Here is a 17,337-nt window from a genome sequence, read left to right on the forward strand (position 1 = left end):
ATAGACGTTTTCGCAAGAACATTTTTTATTTTATAAATAACAACTTGTATCATGTATCGAAGTTAATTTAATCAGTGACAACTTATCCCGTGCATTTGAGTCAATCCCCACTTCTCTCGTGTATTTACATTATTTAGAAATATTTTAGATAATGCCCACTTATGCAGTTCATTTTAGTTGACGAAGATACTATATAATTGTAAAATTGAAATTAGGTGATATTATAAATAGGATAAACTTTTTATCATGAATAATTTTGATAAATGACAACTTGTCCCGTGTATCAACGTTAGTTTAGTCAGTGACAACTTATCTCGTTTATTTCCCGTATATAATATTTGTTTTAAATTTTAATTAGCATAAATTGTACAATGTAAAATAATTATTGTTGTATTTTTTACTAACGACGACTCTTCCCATGCATATTAACTATTTTAAAATACAATTTTTATAATTATTTTTCAATTTTTATCAAATAAAATTTGTTTGATGTATAATATTATTTAAAATTTAATCCATGTGTTAATTACCAACATTACATTAATTATTTATTAAATGTATTGTTTTTAAGAATTAATGTAAAAATTCTCTGATACATGCCTAACCCATATTAATGTTCTGTTATTTTATTTGTAATCATAATAAATTTTGTTTAAGTATTTTGATCAGTAAAATACCTGTGCTGACGCACGGGTACCGGTAGTGGTGGCTGGTTTAGACAGTACAAATTTTAATATATGGGATTTATGTATAATTTATTTTGATAATGATAGTTTTGATATTAATGATTTTAACAGTTACAAAAATAAAATATGATAATGATATATAAAAATTGTACTGTATTTGAGAATATTGTATATAATTTTTTTAAAAAAAAACTTTTAATATAATTGTTGTTGTCAAAAATAGGGGTGAGAATATAATTATAACTTAATTATAGATGAGGGTATAATATAATTATAGAATTAAAGTGATGTGATGTTCTAAATACTATAGACGTTTTCGCAAGAACATTTTTTATTTTATAAATAACAACTTGTATCATGTATCGAAGTTAATTTAATCAGTGACAACTTATCCCGTGCATTTGAGTCAATCCCCACTTCTCTCGTGTATTTACATTATTTAGAAATTTTTTAGATAATGCCCACTTATCCAGTTCATTTTAGTTGATGAAGATACTATATAATTGTAAAATTGAAATTAGGTGATATTATAAATAGGATAAACTTTTTATCATGAATAATTTTGATAAATGACAACTTGTCCCGTGTATCAACGTTAGTTTAGTCAGTGACAACTTATCTTGTTTATTTGAACAAATTCTCCCGTATAAAATATTTGTTTTAAATTTTAATTAGCATAAATTGTACAATGTAAAATAATTATTGTTGTATTTTTTACTAACGATGACTCTTCCCATGCATATTAACTATTTTAAAATACAATTTTTATAATTATTTTTCAATTTTTATCAAATAAAATTTGTTTGATGTAGAATATTATTTTAAACTTTGTATCAACGACAATTTCTTTCGTGTTTACTAAAAAAATTGGATTTCTGGCAACTAATATTCTTTCGGTTTATGATAATAAATTAAAAGTATATTTTCAAATTTTTATTGGGAATAAGTTGTACTTCATGTGTAATAGTTATTTCAAATTTTTTATTTATTATGGTGAATTTCTCCCATGTATAACAATTAATAATTATTTTATAATTTATATCAATGCCAACTTGTCTTTGTTTAATAATTATTCTTAAATTATTATCATAAATAATTTGTCCTGTGCATAAGAAATATTTTGAACTTTGTATCAGCGACAACTTGTCCTGTGTATATTAAATTAATAACTATTTTAAATTTTGCACCAACAGCTACTTGACCCCTGTTTAATAATTATTTTTAACTTTTTATCATAAACAACTTCTTATGTATGTAATACATATATTTAGCTTTGTATCGATTACAATTTGTCTCATCTTAAAAAAAAACTTTGATATATTGTACTTTATTATACTACCTCCGTCCCGTTTTATCTGAGCCAGTTTGGTTTTTCACACAGATTAAGAAAAATGTATAAATAAAGGGGAAAGTGGAATATATTGTATTGGGAATGATGAAAGTAGTATTAATTAGAGTTATATTGTATTGGAAATGATGAAAGTTGTATTAAAAATTGAAATGACTCAGTTATTTTGGGACACTTTTTTTTAAAAAATGGGTCAGATATTCCGGGACGGAGGGAGTAATTAATTTTGATAATGATAGTTTTGATAGTGATGATTTATACACTTAAAACTATAATATATGCTACTCCCTCCGTTCCTTTTTAAGTGTCACTTTTGGGGAAATTTTTTGTTCCTATTTAACTGTCACTTTCAAAGTTCAATGCAACAATAAATGTTGTTTTACCAACGTTACCCTTAGTTATTTATTGTGGAGAGAGAAATATATGAAATAAGATAAGAAATGATTAAGGTTATTATAGTAAAAGTATAGATTATTGTATAAGAAAAAGTAACATTTATTGAGTGTCTTGGTTTGTGTAAAATATTAAAAAGTGACACTTAAAAAGGAACGGAGGTAGTATCTTTCTAAATTAACATAAATATGGGTATGAACCTCGAGAAATGTGCTTCTGTATTGGGCTTGTATTTTGTCCATCAAAGACACATGATTTTCAGTTTAAATAATTTGTAAGATTTTACTTATAGCGTTGCGATAAGAAATTAATTTGTTTAAATATGGAAGTTAATTATGTTGTAACAAAATCGTGAATTGATGTGCAATAATCTAATTTTTTATATTATTAATTTAGTTAATTGCAGATAGTAAAAAAAAAATGGTGAAACTCAAAAATGAAAATAATGGTCATACCTTTTAATTATATGAATGGTATAGAGAGTAGGTGGCATTTACCATGGGAAGGTCTAATCCTTTCTCACCATGGGAAAGGCATATTTTGACCATTGATATATTATTAAAAGAATTGAATGGTTGAGATTGTTTACCTTCAACCTTTTCTTAACTTTTTGTTTTTTGACAATTACCAAAAATTCGGACCCCACATAGTCTAGGGGAAATGTTATTTTATTTATTGAGTTTTCTACACAACTTTCGGCCTTTATTAATTCAATATATCTTTTTATATATTATTTAGTATATATTTTATTTTAGATTTCAGTATTTATTTTCATTTTATTTTAGTATAATTATTAATTATTATAAAATGATATAAAAGAACTTTTTTTTAATTTATAATAAATTTTATTAATTTAATATGTCTTTTTTTAAGGAATTTAATATGTCTTTTAGTTATTATTGTTTAAATAACTTTTATTTTCTAAAATCTTATTTTAATATTATTTTATTTCAGTTTTTTAAACTTATTAAAGTTAAACATAAAAAAAATCTGGACGTAACTCTTCTATCTATGTAACAAAAAATAAAACTTATCTATAAAAAAATTGAATGTAATGTACCAAAAAAAAATTGAATGTAAATCTTTTAAAAAAACATAACGTAACATCTACAAAACAAAAAAAGCATAACGTAACAATTTTTTTTAATGCAACTATTCTTTTATTTTTTATTAAGTCTTTTATTTTTTATTAAAAAAACTATTCTTTTTTTTTAATGCAACCAAGTTTAATATAATATTGTATTATTTTTTGTTTGTTCAAGGGAAGTGACCAACAATAAGTTCTTCCAACTTGTTAGACTGCCAAGTGTACATAGAAAAGGAACTTTCCCATGGTGGGAAGGGATTAGCCCTTCCCATGGTAAATGTCACCTAGAGAGTATACATGATGTCCTAATGGTAATTTTTTTTTTGACAAAACGTCCTATTGATAATGTTTATTGGTTTATATCAATTATCCTTGGATAGTGTATTTCATAAAGGAATCTAAACTTTACAGGCTTTGGTCATGGTAGTGGACAAATATCTTGAGATTCTACATTATTTTGGTTGGTAGTAGTTGAATTTACCCAAAAAATAGCAGTAAGTCTACATTTTAATCAGCATATATTCATCATGCAAAATATTAAACATTTAGGGAGGAAACAATTAATGTATGCGGTCTATTTTGGGTCTGTTTGTTATAGTTTTTTTTAAAAATAGATTTTTGTATTGTAATATGTTTTTGTTAAAAAAATTTAACAAAGAAATTTTGAAGGAAATATCCAAATGAAAAATTCGTTTGAATAACTTAACTAAAAATGTCATTCTAAGTATTTCATCATTTAGTTATAATTTTTTTTATACTAAAATTTTGAAAGATGTGATTTTGAGAAAATATGTGATTTTTACTATGTAAAATTTCGAACAATGAATATTTAAGTTAGTGAACGTCAAAATCTCTTTTTTAATTCATATCAAATGAGTTTGAAATAACTTTTACTATTTTTGAGTAAATTTTAAAAAAAAATCCATTTTTAGAAATACAAAGAAAAATACATTTTTTTTTAAAATCTAAAACAAACGGTTTGTTTAGTATAAACATAATTGGTTTATAATATATACACGGTTTGTTTAGGATTAAAAATTGTTTAGGATAAAACATAATTGGTTTATATACACCAATTTTTTTTGAGAGGAAACGGAAACCTAATTAACATTTGGTTTATATATATATTCCTTAAAAAAAACATTGATTAATATATACTTATATATTTATTTTTTTGGTTACAGTATATACTTATTATATTAAAACACAAACACTTATATATGTCATTAATTAAAAAAAAATCGTTGCTGCAGATGACTCCTCACCCACAAATTTTATATTAATTTTATCTTTTCTTTTCTTTTCTTTTATTCCTTAACCCACACCACACACACACAAACATATTTAATTTTACCTTTCTCTCTCTTCCTCCTCCCTCATCAGAAAGCTCTCTCTTCCTCAAGCAAACCCTAGCCACCTCTCTCCTCCTTCTATGGGTTGTGGCAGCGCCCCACCACCATCAGGCCTCCAATCTCCATTACAACACTACCATTCTCACCATATCATCTTTTATTTTCTTCTCATGTGTTCCATTTTTAAAAACAATAACATCGACACTGTAGCTGCGCTGCCAATAGCACAATTTTCGACCAATTCGATCTCATGCATGGAGTTTAGGAGCAGGTCTGAAACCTTCAGCATGTAAGCTCTCTTTAACAGCATCAAAAATAAAAAATAATTGAAGTTTTGATTTTGGATCTAAACTTTCTTGGATATTTTATTATTTTTAACAGTATCTTGAACAGAACATCATCTTATGCTTTTTTTGTGTTTTTTTTATATAGTATTTTTATTTTAAGTGTGAATTTTTCATCTATTGTATGGTGTCTTTGACAGTTTTTGGCTTTATTTAAGCACCGAACTTTTGACTTAAATCTACAAACTTAAATCTAAACTAAACTAATAAAAGATGCTGTTTTGAAAAGGAGAAAAAAAAAACAGGATCAATATTTGTATGTTATTTTGTATGTTATATTGTAGATTCATGTGTCTTTCTAGTGTTTCTTTGGGAACTTAACCCTTGTCTAGTCCAGATCTGAAGATTATTGATTCACTGAGATAATTTGAGTTTCCTATGTTGCTTATATTGTTTTAATAGTTAGTTACCCTTCCTTACAGGTACTATGGTTGATCCTGAGATTTATATCAACACAAATGCTATTGTACTTTCTCCTCCTTCCTGTTCTTTTTTTTTTTAAACATAGAAGCAAATTGAGAGACAGAATGACAGGGTAGATATAAATTTGAGTTTCCGTTAATGCTATTGTACTTTCTCCTCCTTCCTTTTTTTTTCTTTCTTTTCTTACCTACCATGTGTTTTTTGTCTGAAGTTTAGTTGAAATCAAATACAAAGTTCCTTCCACACATTATACCAAAAATATTATTATCACCACTCAATTTTGTTGGTCAGAAATGACAACTCACATTAGTCATGACTAAATTATCACCAGTCAATATTTTGGGGTCATAAATCACACCTCTTTTTATTTATTTAATATATGAAAAATGATAAAGAGAAAATTTTGTCATGACACATCAGAGTTCTCAACTACTCTCATGTGATGTACCATGTCATAACAACAAAAATCTGAAACCATGTGATAAAGAAACTATTTACTTCTACTTTTCCTATTAATAATCTACTTTTTGAATTTCATGTGTAAATAGTAGTGAATATTTTGTTTCTATGGTTTAAATGAAAATTAGATTTTAACTCATTTTTAAAAATATCTATAAAAAAAACTCATTTTTTTAAAAAACATTAAGAAAAAATTAATAATTCATCTTAAATTTTGATATTTATTATTCTGTTTAATATTTTTTCCCTCTCAAAAAAGTATGTATACCCAGATTTTGAAAACATTTTTTGTTGGTTTGGTAAAAAAATTAAAACGTGTGTTATTTTTGTTTTGCAGAACATCACAGTAGGAGAGCAACTTTTAAATCATCTGAAAAAAAGAGGTGGAAGAACAGAAATGGAGCTTACTAAAACATACAAAAGGAAAAAGTGAACAAAAACACTTAATAGGAAAAGTGTAAGATTTTCTTATTGAAAATGTTTTTTGATCTATGTTTCTTCTTCATCATCTTCTTAATTTAAAGAACAATAATCTTATTTTGATGAGGATTTATGTATTAAACCAATTAGTATTTTAGTAATTCTCATCGTTTACTTACTTGTGTCTCTTTTCTTTGTTTGTAGATTGATGAAGAGACAAAAACTTCATTCAACTTTCCTGCAATAACAGTTCTAGACCAAAAAATTGTAGTTGAATATAAATACAAATAATGAAAAGGTATATGTTAGATAAAGAAAAAAGGAAATTTTAGACACTTTAAACATCAAATGAACTTGTAGATCTGAACTTGTAGACACTTTGAATATCATGTTTTTGCAGCACTTCAACTACTTGTTTTGATGAGTAAAGAACTTTCACGTTTTCTGCAAAATAAAATTAAAGAGGAGAAGATGAAGATTAGAAAGTTTGAAAACCTACAAAATAAAATTGAAGAGTAGAAGATGGAGATTATAAAGTTTGAAAAGAAGGAAAAATATAGAACTTGATCTTTCTCATTATTTCTCTTCTCTCACTTGTTTTTGGAGACAGAAAAGTGAGAATGAAAAAATTGTTGAAAGTGATTTTGAATATATGATTTCAAAAGGTTGGTGTTTTAAAATTTAGGGGGGAGTTTCGAAATTTGAATTGTGATAGTGCAGGCACATTTGCATAGTGACATTGAAAAATGGGACCAGTTTAAAAGCAATGAAACTATAGCATGGGTAAGCTTTTTAGACACAGTTTACCCTTCTTAAATTGATGGCGTGGCAGAATTATAGCATGGGCAGAAGAAGGGATTAGGGCAGAAGTGGGTTTTCCACATTATCTTCCAGCACATGTAAGGAAAAAGACCATATTTACCCCTATATTTGAGACCTTTGTCAATAAAAGGGATAAGGGCATAAATAGATTTTCCACAACATACTTTTTTCTTATATTAAAGGAGATAAGAGTGTACTATTTTACGGTTGACCATTTCAATAAACATATTAATAAATAATAAATAATAATTGTTGGATATTTTTTATTTTGTAACAATTTACAGCCTATAGAAATTCCATAAATATGGGTCACCACTAGTCGCCCTAAATATGCACTATTTGACGTTTTGTTCGAACTCTTAGTGTGTTTCTTTTAAGGCTTATGAGCTAGTTTATTGAAATATACATTTAAATTTTAGAATTAGAATTCATATATTTTGTATAAATTATATAAAAAAAATACTCATGTGTATTATTTATTCATCGAAATCTTGATTACACATTGTTGTTTTTCACATTATACTTCATGAGTATGAAAGTATTACATTTTTATGGTAAAATTGGTTTTAACTTTCCACTTTTACCTTCAACGATCGATGTCATGTCAATGTTAATTGATAATTGATAAGCCACTTTACATTCAACATTTTTTTAGCTAAAATAAATATTCAAAATAATTTTTCGTCGCTACAAAACTAAAACACGCAATAAACGTTTTTTAGGGACAAACACGCTAAATTTATCGGTCTAATATTCATGCATTTACCCTAATATACTTCCATTGTCGTGGCAATGTTCAAAATATTAAAATATGTAGAAAAAAATGGAAAGTGCAAAAACCAGCCTCCTTTTGCCAAAATGGTTAAACCTGTGAGAGGTTCCTGAAATTTTAAGGTCGACATGAAAGTTCTGAAATCAACTTCAACCAAAAATAAGTTTTACTACTTTATTTTGTCAAAAAAAAAAAGTTTTACTACTTTATTTGCAATATACAGCAAATCCTGAAAACATATTCACATGAACCATAGTCTCTATTTCTTAAAAAAATAAAAAATCAAAAACGAAATTTCCCACGAGGAGTCTTATTCTGATATTTCATAATACCCTTATATAAAACGGCCCTATTAGGAGGCATAGTTTCCTCTAATTTGGTCCCACATCCACATTTCTCAGCATTCCTCCTGACCAAAACTTGTTCAGCCTTCATCCTTTGCGCCTTTGTCACATTTCTATGATTATTAATATTGTTACTCTTGTTCTCCTCCATTAGAGGTTCCATCACTTGCTTTGAAAATCGCACCTTTTTCTTTGCTTGATGTTTATTATTGTCTTGCAAAAATAAATTAAAAAACTATGTCATATAATGTTTATCAGCCATGTAAGAAATATTGGTGTGTAATTCAAAACTATTGTATGCTTTCCCACATGTTAGGGTTTTGTTACTTGGTGATTAAGTAATAACAGATTTCCTTATGTTTAGCTAGATTTAGTTACAGTTTGTTAGTTACTTGATAAGCAAGTAACACAAGGTTACTCTTGTATATATAAACATTGTAACCCTCATGATTAATGTCAGTTTTTCACAATTCTATTATCTTTTTCTATTCTTCTCTCTCAAACCCTAACCCTAAAACAGTTTCTGTTATTTTCTGTTTCTTCATCACAAAGAAACCTTCACCAGCTTCACATTCAACACTGTTATACCCCAACAATTGGTATCCAGAGCATAGTTCGATCCAAGAAGAAGATCAACCATGGATTCCAATGGAAACATCGCTGCGCATTTGCCAGTTCTTGATGGAAAGAAGAATTGGGATAGATGGGTTAAGCAGATGAAAGTGATTTTTGGGTTTCAAGATGTTCTTGAAATTGTTAGAAATGGTTTCGAGCCACTTCCAGAAAATCCCACTGATGTTCAGAGGAACACACACAGAGAAGCCAAGAAGAAAGATTGCAAGGCTCTGTTCTACATTCATCAATGCGTTGACAACAAGGTGTTTGAGAAAATTGCTGATGCAGAAAGTTCAAAGGAGGCATGGGATACATTGGTGAAGTATTTCAGTGGAGATGATAAAGTGAAGAAGATAAAGTTACAGGCTTTGAGAAGACAGTATGAGTTGCTTCAAATGAAGGATGAAGAAAAGATTGAGGATTATTTCCAATCTGTTCTAACAATCATAAATCAGATGAAGCTTTGTGGTGAAACCCTTTCTGATAGATCAGTTATGGAGAAGATTCTGAGGACTCTCCCATCTCAATTTGATCACTTGGTGATAACGTATGAGGAAACCAAGGATTTGAATGAAGTGAAGATTGAAGAACTTCAAGGAGCATTAGAAGCTCATGAGATGAAGATAACTGGTAGGTGGAGAAAGATGAGGAACAGGCACTGCTTGCAAGATTCAAGCAGCAAGAATCCAAGAAAGATTTGTGGAAGAAGAGAAAGGGAAAGAACAATCAGAAACAAGGTGATAAACCTGAATCTTCTAAGAATGGAGCTGAATCTTCCTCAAAGAATCAGGGGAAGAAATATAAAAGAAAGGTACAATGTTATTGTTGTGAAAAATATGGGCATTATGCTTCTGAATGCTGGTTCAACAAAGATAGAAAGGGAAAGAACAAAGAGCAAGAAGCTAATGTGGCCCAAGAAGATTCACATTCTGATGCTGATACAGTCATGTTAATGGCTACTACAAGTGACAAAGAGTCAGAAGCAGTATCAGATACTTGGTATCTTGATACTGGGTGCTCAAATCACATGACTGGTAAGAAGGAATGGCTGGGTGAATTTGATGATAGCAAGAAAACCAGTGTGAGATTGGCAGATTGCAGAAGTATGAAAGCTGAAGGTATGGGAAATGTGATCATACAAGGAAGTGATGGAAAAAGAGCAGTGATAGAAGAGGTACTCTATGTTCCTGGAATGAAGTGCAATCTTATGAGTGTAGGTCAGCTCATAGAGAAAGGTTATTCAGTAACTATGGAGGATGAAACCTTAAAGTTGTACAATCCATTGAAGAAGCTCATACTGCAGTCAAAGCTTACAAAGAACAGGACCTTCAAAACCAGCATAGTGAATAAGGAGCAGATCTGTTATAAAGCTTCAGTGAAAGATGAAGAATCTGAACTCTGGCATAGAAGGTATGGACACTTGAACTATAGGAGTCTATGTTTACTGAAAACTAAGAATATGGTTATTGGGGAGCTAAGTGTGAAGATCCCTAAAAAGTCATGCAACATATGTTTAGTAGGAAAGCATTCTAGGTCAGCTTTCAAGTCTGATTTGAAAATGAGAGCAAAACATGTATTGAATGTGGTGCATTCAGATATATGTGGACCTATAGAAACTCCTACATACAGTGGAAATAGGTATTTCATCACATTTGTGGATGAATATTCAAGGATACTGTGGTTATATCTGATAAAACTTAAGAGTGAAACTCTAGAAGTTTTTAAGAAGTTCAAGGTGTTAGTTGAAAATCAGAGTGGTATGAAGCTGAAGATCCTAAGAACTGATGGAGGTGGTGAGTATACCTCTAGAGATTTTGAATCCTATTGCTCAAATCAGGGCATCATTCATGAAGTCACAGCTCCCTACACTCCTCAACATAATAGACTTGCTGAAAGGAGAAACAGAAGTCTCCTTGATATGGCCAGAAGTATGCTAAAGGAGAAGAAGCTTCCTCATGAATTCTGGGGTGAAGCAGTCAATACTGCAGCTTATATTCTTAATAAGTGTCCTACTAAGAAGATGAAGGATAAGGTACATGAAGAGCTTTGGTCAGGAAGAAAACCATCAATCAGTCACTTGAAGGTTTTTGGTTCAATCTGCTATAAGCATGTTCCTGACTCTAGAAGGAAGAAGTTAGAGGATAAAAGTGAAGCAATAATATTGGTTGGATATTATAACATTGGAGCATACAGGTTACTTGAGCCACACTCTAAGAAAATTGTGATAAGTAGAGATATGAAAGTGCTTGAGGATGAATTCTGGGATTGGAATTCAAACAAATGCAGTGTATCTGAGAAGCAAGTTGTCATTGAAGGTAACAAGGACCCTGATGAACTCATTACAGATGAAGAAGTTGTAATTGAAGAAGTACCTGATGAGGAGCCAACCACTACAGCTAGACCACAGAGAAACAGACAAATCCCAAGAAGGCTATAGGATTGTGAAGTAACTGGTGATGATGAAGTGAATCCAGATGGAGAACTGGTACACTTTGCAATGTTTGTAGACATTGAACCTGTAGATTATAAAGCTGCTTTGAGTGATGAAAACTGGAAAAAAGCTATGCAGGATGAACTGAATTCTATTGAGAAGAATCAGACATGGGATTTGGTCCAGCTGCCTGATGGAAATAAGGCAATAGATGTTAAATGGGTTTTCAAGCTGAAATTGGACCCTGAAGGCAAAGTGGTAAAGCACAAGGCCAGACTTGTAGCTAGAGGTTTTCTACAGAAGGAGGGTCTTGATTACACTGAAGTGTTTTCACCAGTTGCTAGGCATGAAACTATCAGGTTGGTGATAGCAGTAGCAACCAGTAAAGCATGGCATCTATATCACCTGGATGTGAAATCAGCCTTTCTAAATGGTACATTAGAAGAGACTGTGTATGTTACACAACCTCCAGGATTCATTATCAAAGGGAAAGAAGATAGGGTGTTCAAACTAAACAAGGCTTTATATGGTTTGAATCAGGCACCCAGAGTCTGGAACAAAAGAATTGATAAGTTTTTTGTTGATCAAGGCTTTAAGAAATGCATAGTTGAACATGGAGTTTATGTAAAAGGAAGCTCAGAAACAAGGTTACTGATCATATGTCTATATGTGGATGACCTTTTGGTAACTAGAAGCAACATGAAAGACATTGAAGAATTCAAATCTATCATGAAGTCTGAGTTTGAAATGACAGATTTGGGAAAGCTTGCTTACTTTCTGGGAATGGAGTTTCTGAGAACTTCAAAGGGATTGATACTTCATCAAGCAAAGTATGCTACAGAGATATTGAAGAAATTCAATATGTTAGACTGCAATTCATCAATCACTCCTACAGATTCTAACATTAGAAGTGAAGTAATAGAAGATGATGAAGCTGTTGATCCAACTATGTTCAGAAGTCTCATTGGTTCACTGAGATACCTATGTCAAAGCAGGCCAGACATAAGCTATGCAGTTGGAATTGTCAGTAGGTTTATGAGTAATCCTAGTAAAACTCATTTCTTAGCAGCTAAGAAGATTCTAAGATACATAAATGGTACTTTGCAGTATGGAATCTTATTCCCCAATGCACATGAAACTGAGCAGCTCAGCATGACAGGCTACTCTGATGCAGACTGGTGTGGGGATAAGATAGATAGGAGGAGCACTACAGGTTTTGTATTCATGTTGCAGGGAGCACCTGTATCATGGACCTCAAAGAAGCAGTCAATAGTAGCTCTCTCTAGCTGTGAGGCAGAATATGTTGCAGGCTCTGCAGCAGCTTGTCAAGCAAACTGGTTGAGGAATGTTTTGGAGGATCTGATGATCAACATTCAGCAACCTATCAAGCTTCTGATTGACAACAAGTCTGCAATAAATCTAGCTAAAAACCCTATTGCACATGGTAAAAGCAAACACATAGAGACCAGGTTCCACTACTTGAGGGACTAAGTGAACAGATGCAAGATCAATGTTGAGTACTGCTCAACACTTAATCAAATTGCTGACATCTTCACCAAACCTGTGAAAAGAGCCCAGTTTCTGAAGCTTAGAAGAGAGCTGGGTGTGTTTTGCTTTGATAGTTTGAATTAAGGAGGAGTATTGGTGTGTAATTCAAAACTATTGTATGCTTTCCCACATGTTAGGGTTTTGTTACTTGGTGATTAAGTAATAACAGATTTCCTTATGTTTAGCTAGATTTAGTTACAGTTTGTTAGTTACTGTTACACCCTAATTTTGGACCTAAAAATACCAACTCATTTCTTCTTATCTTTCATTTGATTTGTCTCTGATCAATTACATCTTTCTCTGCATTTTATTTCAATGTTACCTACAAAATTCATATACAGGGGCATTTTAGTCATTTCTCATGTTAAAATTTCTTTCAGTCTTTTAAAAATTTGTTTGAGTCCTTTCAAATAGTCTGGGTAAGTTTCTATTTCAATTCCATGTCAAAATCCATTTTAAAAATTGCGTTTGAAGTCATTTTGAGTCGGTTTAGCCCCTAGGGGCATTTTAATCTTTTCATGTGTTAAAGTCCTGTTTAAATTCTAAAAATTGTCTCTGAGTCTTTTAATTCGCTTGTATAAACTCTTGCTTTAATCCCTTGTTAAAAAACCATTTTAAAATTGCATCTGAGTCATTTTGAGTCGTTTCAGTCCCTGGGGGGCGTTTTGGTCATTTCACATAAAAATTCTGATCTGCTTTGTTGCTTTTAATCGTCTCGCTTTACGTTAATTTTCAATTTACTTTTTCAGTTCAATTTTAGTTTAATTTTCATTTTGGTCCTCGTACTTTTGTTATTTGCATTTTAATCCTTTTTTAGCTGTGTTAAGTCCAAGTGCCACGTGTCCAAATGCTATTAGTCCACAAGAGTTTGTTACAAGTCTAGTGCCACATGTCCCACTCCAATTGGTCCAAGGCTTACCACATCACCTATAAAAGTCCAAGTCAAGGTCAAAGTCTCATTCAACAAATGATTTTTACACAAAAATCCCCAAAATTCCAAAAATCATTTTAATTATTTTTCTCTCCCATTTTTCTCTCACCTTCATCCCTAACAACCTTTAACTAACTCTCTCCACCTCCATCACAACCCTAACTAACTCCTCTAACCTTTAACCACAACACCACCACAACAACCTCCTTAACCACCATCATCATCAACATTCACCACCAAATTCACCATAACCTTCATAATCAAAAAACTTCAAACCGTATTCATCTCCAATCACGCAAATCCTTCATCCTCACATTCATCACCATCATCCACCTTCACTAATCCACCAAGAAGCTCATCAATTCCATGATTCTTGTTTCGCTAATTCACACAATCCGCGAGCAATCTCTTCCCGTTCCAACGTTCATACGTAGCTGAACTGGTCCAAGCAGAATCCGCACATCGCAAAGCAAATCCAGAATCGAAATCAAAGAAGAGGAAGAAGCTTGAACGTGAGGAACAGCAGGAAAAAACGCAACAGCAACAACGGCGACGGACTCCGATTGTATGAGCTCGAACGCGGGAACCACAACATCCTAGCGGCGTCCGATTCGAATTCCGACCGTGACGAAACCGCAGAAGAAGAGCGACGCGGCAGGGGAAGAATTCGAACACAGGCTCACAACAACAATTCTCAACAGGACAAATCAAACACGCACACAGAAGAAGAAGCTTCAGATCGGTACTTTTTCCTCCCTTTCCCTCTTTCATCATCTCGAATCTGTGCATCTTGGATTAGAATTCAGTTTTGAAACTTTGCTGAAAAATTAGTGTGAAAATCAGGACTAGGAGGAGAGGAGAGCGTTGGATGTGTTAGGTTTTTTCCGAGAAGGTGTTTGTTGAAAGATTCTGGCGACGGCACTGGAGGCTTGGCCGGAATCCTCGTCGGAAAATTGGAGAAGAAAGAGTGTTTGAGTTTTTTTTGTTTGTTTGCGTGTTTATGTTTTAAGAGCTGCATTCTCTTGTGATTCCATGCATGCTAGTCCACCATGATACCATGCTCCCCCTCTGTCCTGGTTACATGATTAATCAAGTGGCTCCTGAAGCTTCTCAGTGGGCTTGGGCCTCTGTTTGTACATATTTTTCTTTTTGCTTGTGTTTTTTGCTATTTTCCTACGCCATTTGTGCTTTTTACACCCACTGCTTTACCAAAAACCCTCTAAAAAATTCCCAAAAAATTGTTAAGACTTTTCTTGTTATTTCTAGTTGTTCTTGAATGCAATTACATGTTAAAATTTACTACAGGGCGTATGTGTTTGTGTTTTGTGGGTTTGTGCACATTTTGTTAAGTTTTTGTGGATTTGTGACGTGATTGTGAACTTGGATTTTAGTGCATAAATGTGGCTTCGAGTCTGAAATTTTTGGAGTGAATTTGATTCTTAGGTATGGTGTATACTTGCTGTTTTCGAGTTAGTCTTTGTGAATCTTGTGTTTGTGAAGTAATGTGAAGTATCTTGTGAAATAAAGTGCATAAAGAACTTGAAAAATTCCATGATCTTTGGTATAGTTAATGACCTTAATCCTCATATTTTTTTGTTTCCTTGAACTAAGTCACTCAAAACTTCTCTAATATCATGAGGATTTAGGCCTTTAACCTTGCTTTAGAATTGTGTTAAAATGTCAAGTCTCTCTTATCATTTTTAGTTAATTTTGCTTGTTACTTCATTTTCAAGTTACATTTACTTTACTATGCCTTTAGTGTGTTGTTTCTATTTCATTTGTGCTACTAACTCCTTTTGTTTCATGTCTCCTATCTCATAGCATCTTGCATATTCACTTTGCACATTTCCCTTTTTTCTTTCTTTCTATATTTCATGGGCAAGCAAATAGAATGTAAAGTTAGGGCTTTGTAATATTTTTCTTATGCAATTTTAATTCTTGCAAGACCATAGAATGTATCTAGGCCAATGATGTAAAGGACAATGGACTCTAATAATGTACACCGACACAAGCACCGACACATGCACACACCTCACTTTAGATATAGCTAGAATATGCATGTTTAGATGTATGTTTAGGATTGTATGTTTAGATGAATATTTAGGCTTTATACTTAGAAAAATCATTTTCCAAAAAATATGAACAAACTTCACTCAAACCATTTTTAAAATAAACCTTGGGATCAAAATCCCATTGTAATTTCCTTTTTCATTTTCTTAATCAAATTTTAATGAACCTTAACCATACTTAGACCCTTTTGCAAAATAACTAATTCTACCTCACTTTTTACAATCTCATGCCCTTGAGGCCTCTCTCTCTCATTCTTCAAAATCCCATTTTCAAACTTAAAATCAACCAACAAAAACAAAAAAAAAACATTTTTTCTGGAAGAGAACTACGGTGGATTTGATCCCTTAAACGGGTACGTAGGCAAGGAACAAAATTCCTTCAATTCAACTAAAATAAAAATTCAAACACATTCTTCTCCCTCCAATTCTTCACTTAGAATACCTTTAGGCCTAATAATTACTTTTCAAATAGCATTTAAAAGTAAAGCGCGCGCATAGAAATTAAAGACGGTTCCTATAGGATACTATAGTCGTTATGGGTGCCTAACACCTTCCCGTAGCGAAAACAACTCCCGGACCTCGATTCTCAAGGGTTTTGCTTACTTTTTCCCTTCCCAAGAAAAAATAAGATATCACCGGTTTAAAAGGTTCAAACTTAATCAATGTTTGACACCCGAAAACCAAGATAAAACAGTTACTTGATAAGCAAGTAACACAAGGTTACTCTTGTATATATAAACATTGTAACCCTCATGATTAATGTCAGTTTTTCACAATTCTATTATCTTTTTCTATTCTTCTCTCTCAAACCCTAACCCTAAAACAGTTTCTGTTATTTTCTGTTTCTTCATCACAAAGAAACCTTCACCAACTTCACATTCAACACTGTTATACCCCAACAAGAAATTCATAATTCAAGTGAACAAATAGAATGAAAATAATACCGTGTAATTTTTTTTGGCCATGTGGATATATTTCAAACTCAAATTTCTTCATGAAATTAGATAATATACGTTTATGAACTTGATGAGCCAATAAAACCATATGCTTCCGGATACAGCAAAAGCAACCATCATCCCAAATCTTATTGAATTCTCCATATATATTTTTTTCAATTTGTTAATTAAACAGGCTATCAAATTTTGGATTGTGTTATATGGATATATGAATGTAAACATTACGTGTCATCCAAGAAAAAAACATGGGAATGGGTAGGTAAGGTTTGGAAAACTTAAAGAGAGGAAGAATCATTTTGCATATGCAAGAAAATGATACGATGAAAGGAGAATAAGA

The 17,337-nt window shown here is 31.5% G+C and overlaps 1 protein-coding gene, 1 long non-coding RNA gene and 1 pseudogene across 4 annotated transcripts; 2 read left to right on the forward strand and 1 right to left on the reverse strand.

Annotated features, from left to right (window-relative positions):
- The first annotated feature begins 4,830 nt into the window (after positions 1-4,830).
- On the forward strand, positions 4,831-6,920 carry LOC146926216 (uncharacterized). 2 transcript variants are annotated; one of them, XR_015034050.1, is made up of 4 exons: positions 4,831-5,155; positions 5,633-5,676; positions 6,430-6,549; positions 6,717-6,920. It is a non-coding gene; the product is annotated as an uncharacterized LOC146926216 (long non-coding RNA). The 2 variants fall into 2 exon arrangements; XR_015034049.1 differs by lacking the exon at positions 5,633-5,676.
- Positions 6,921-8,115: 1,195 nt separating this feature from the next.
- Positions 8,116-17,337, reverse strand: LOC146926217 (uncharacterized; annotated as a pseudogene). Its single transcript, XR_015008113.1, has 2 exons — positions 16,989-17,337; positions 8,116-8,663 (listed from the first exon to the last, which is right to left on the reverse strand). The product of XR_015008113.1 is annotated as an uncharacterized LOC146926217 (transcript).
- Positions 9,089-10,537, forward strand: LOC146926218 (uncharacterized). The gene has a single exon (XM_085700358.1). It carries the CDS (start codon positions 9,089-9,091, stop codon positions 10,016-10,018), a length of 930 nt encoding a protein of 309 aa, XP_085556484.1. The 3' UTR covers positions 10,019-10,537.

This window comes from Medicago sativa, chromosome 4, assembly GCF_051527215.1.
Source record: "Medicago sativa cultivar Bolivia chromosome 4, Bolivia_mono, whole genome shotgun sequence".
Taxonomy (NCBI): Eukaryota; Viridiplantae; Streptophyta; class Magnoliopsida; order Fabales; family Fabaceae; genus Medicago; species Medicago sativa.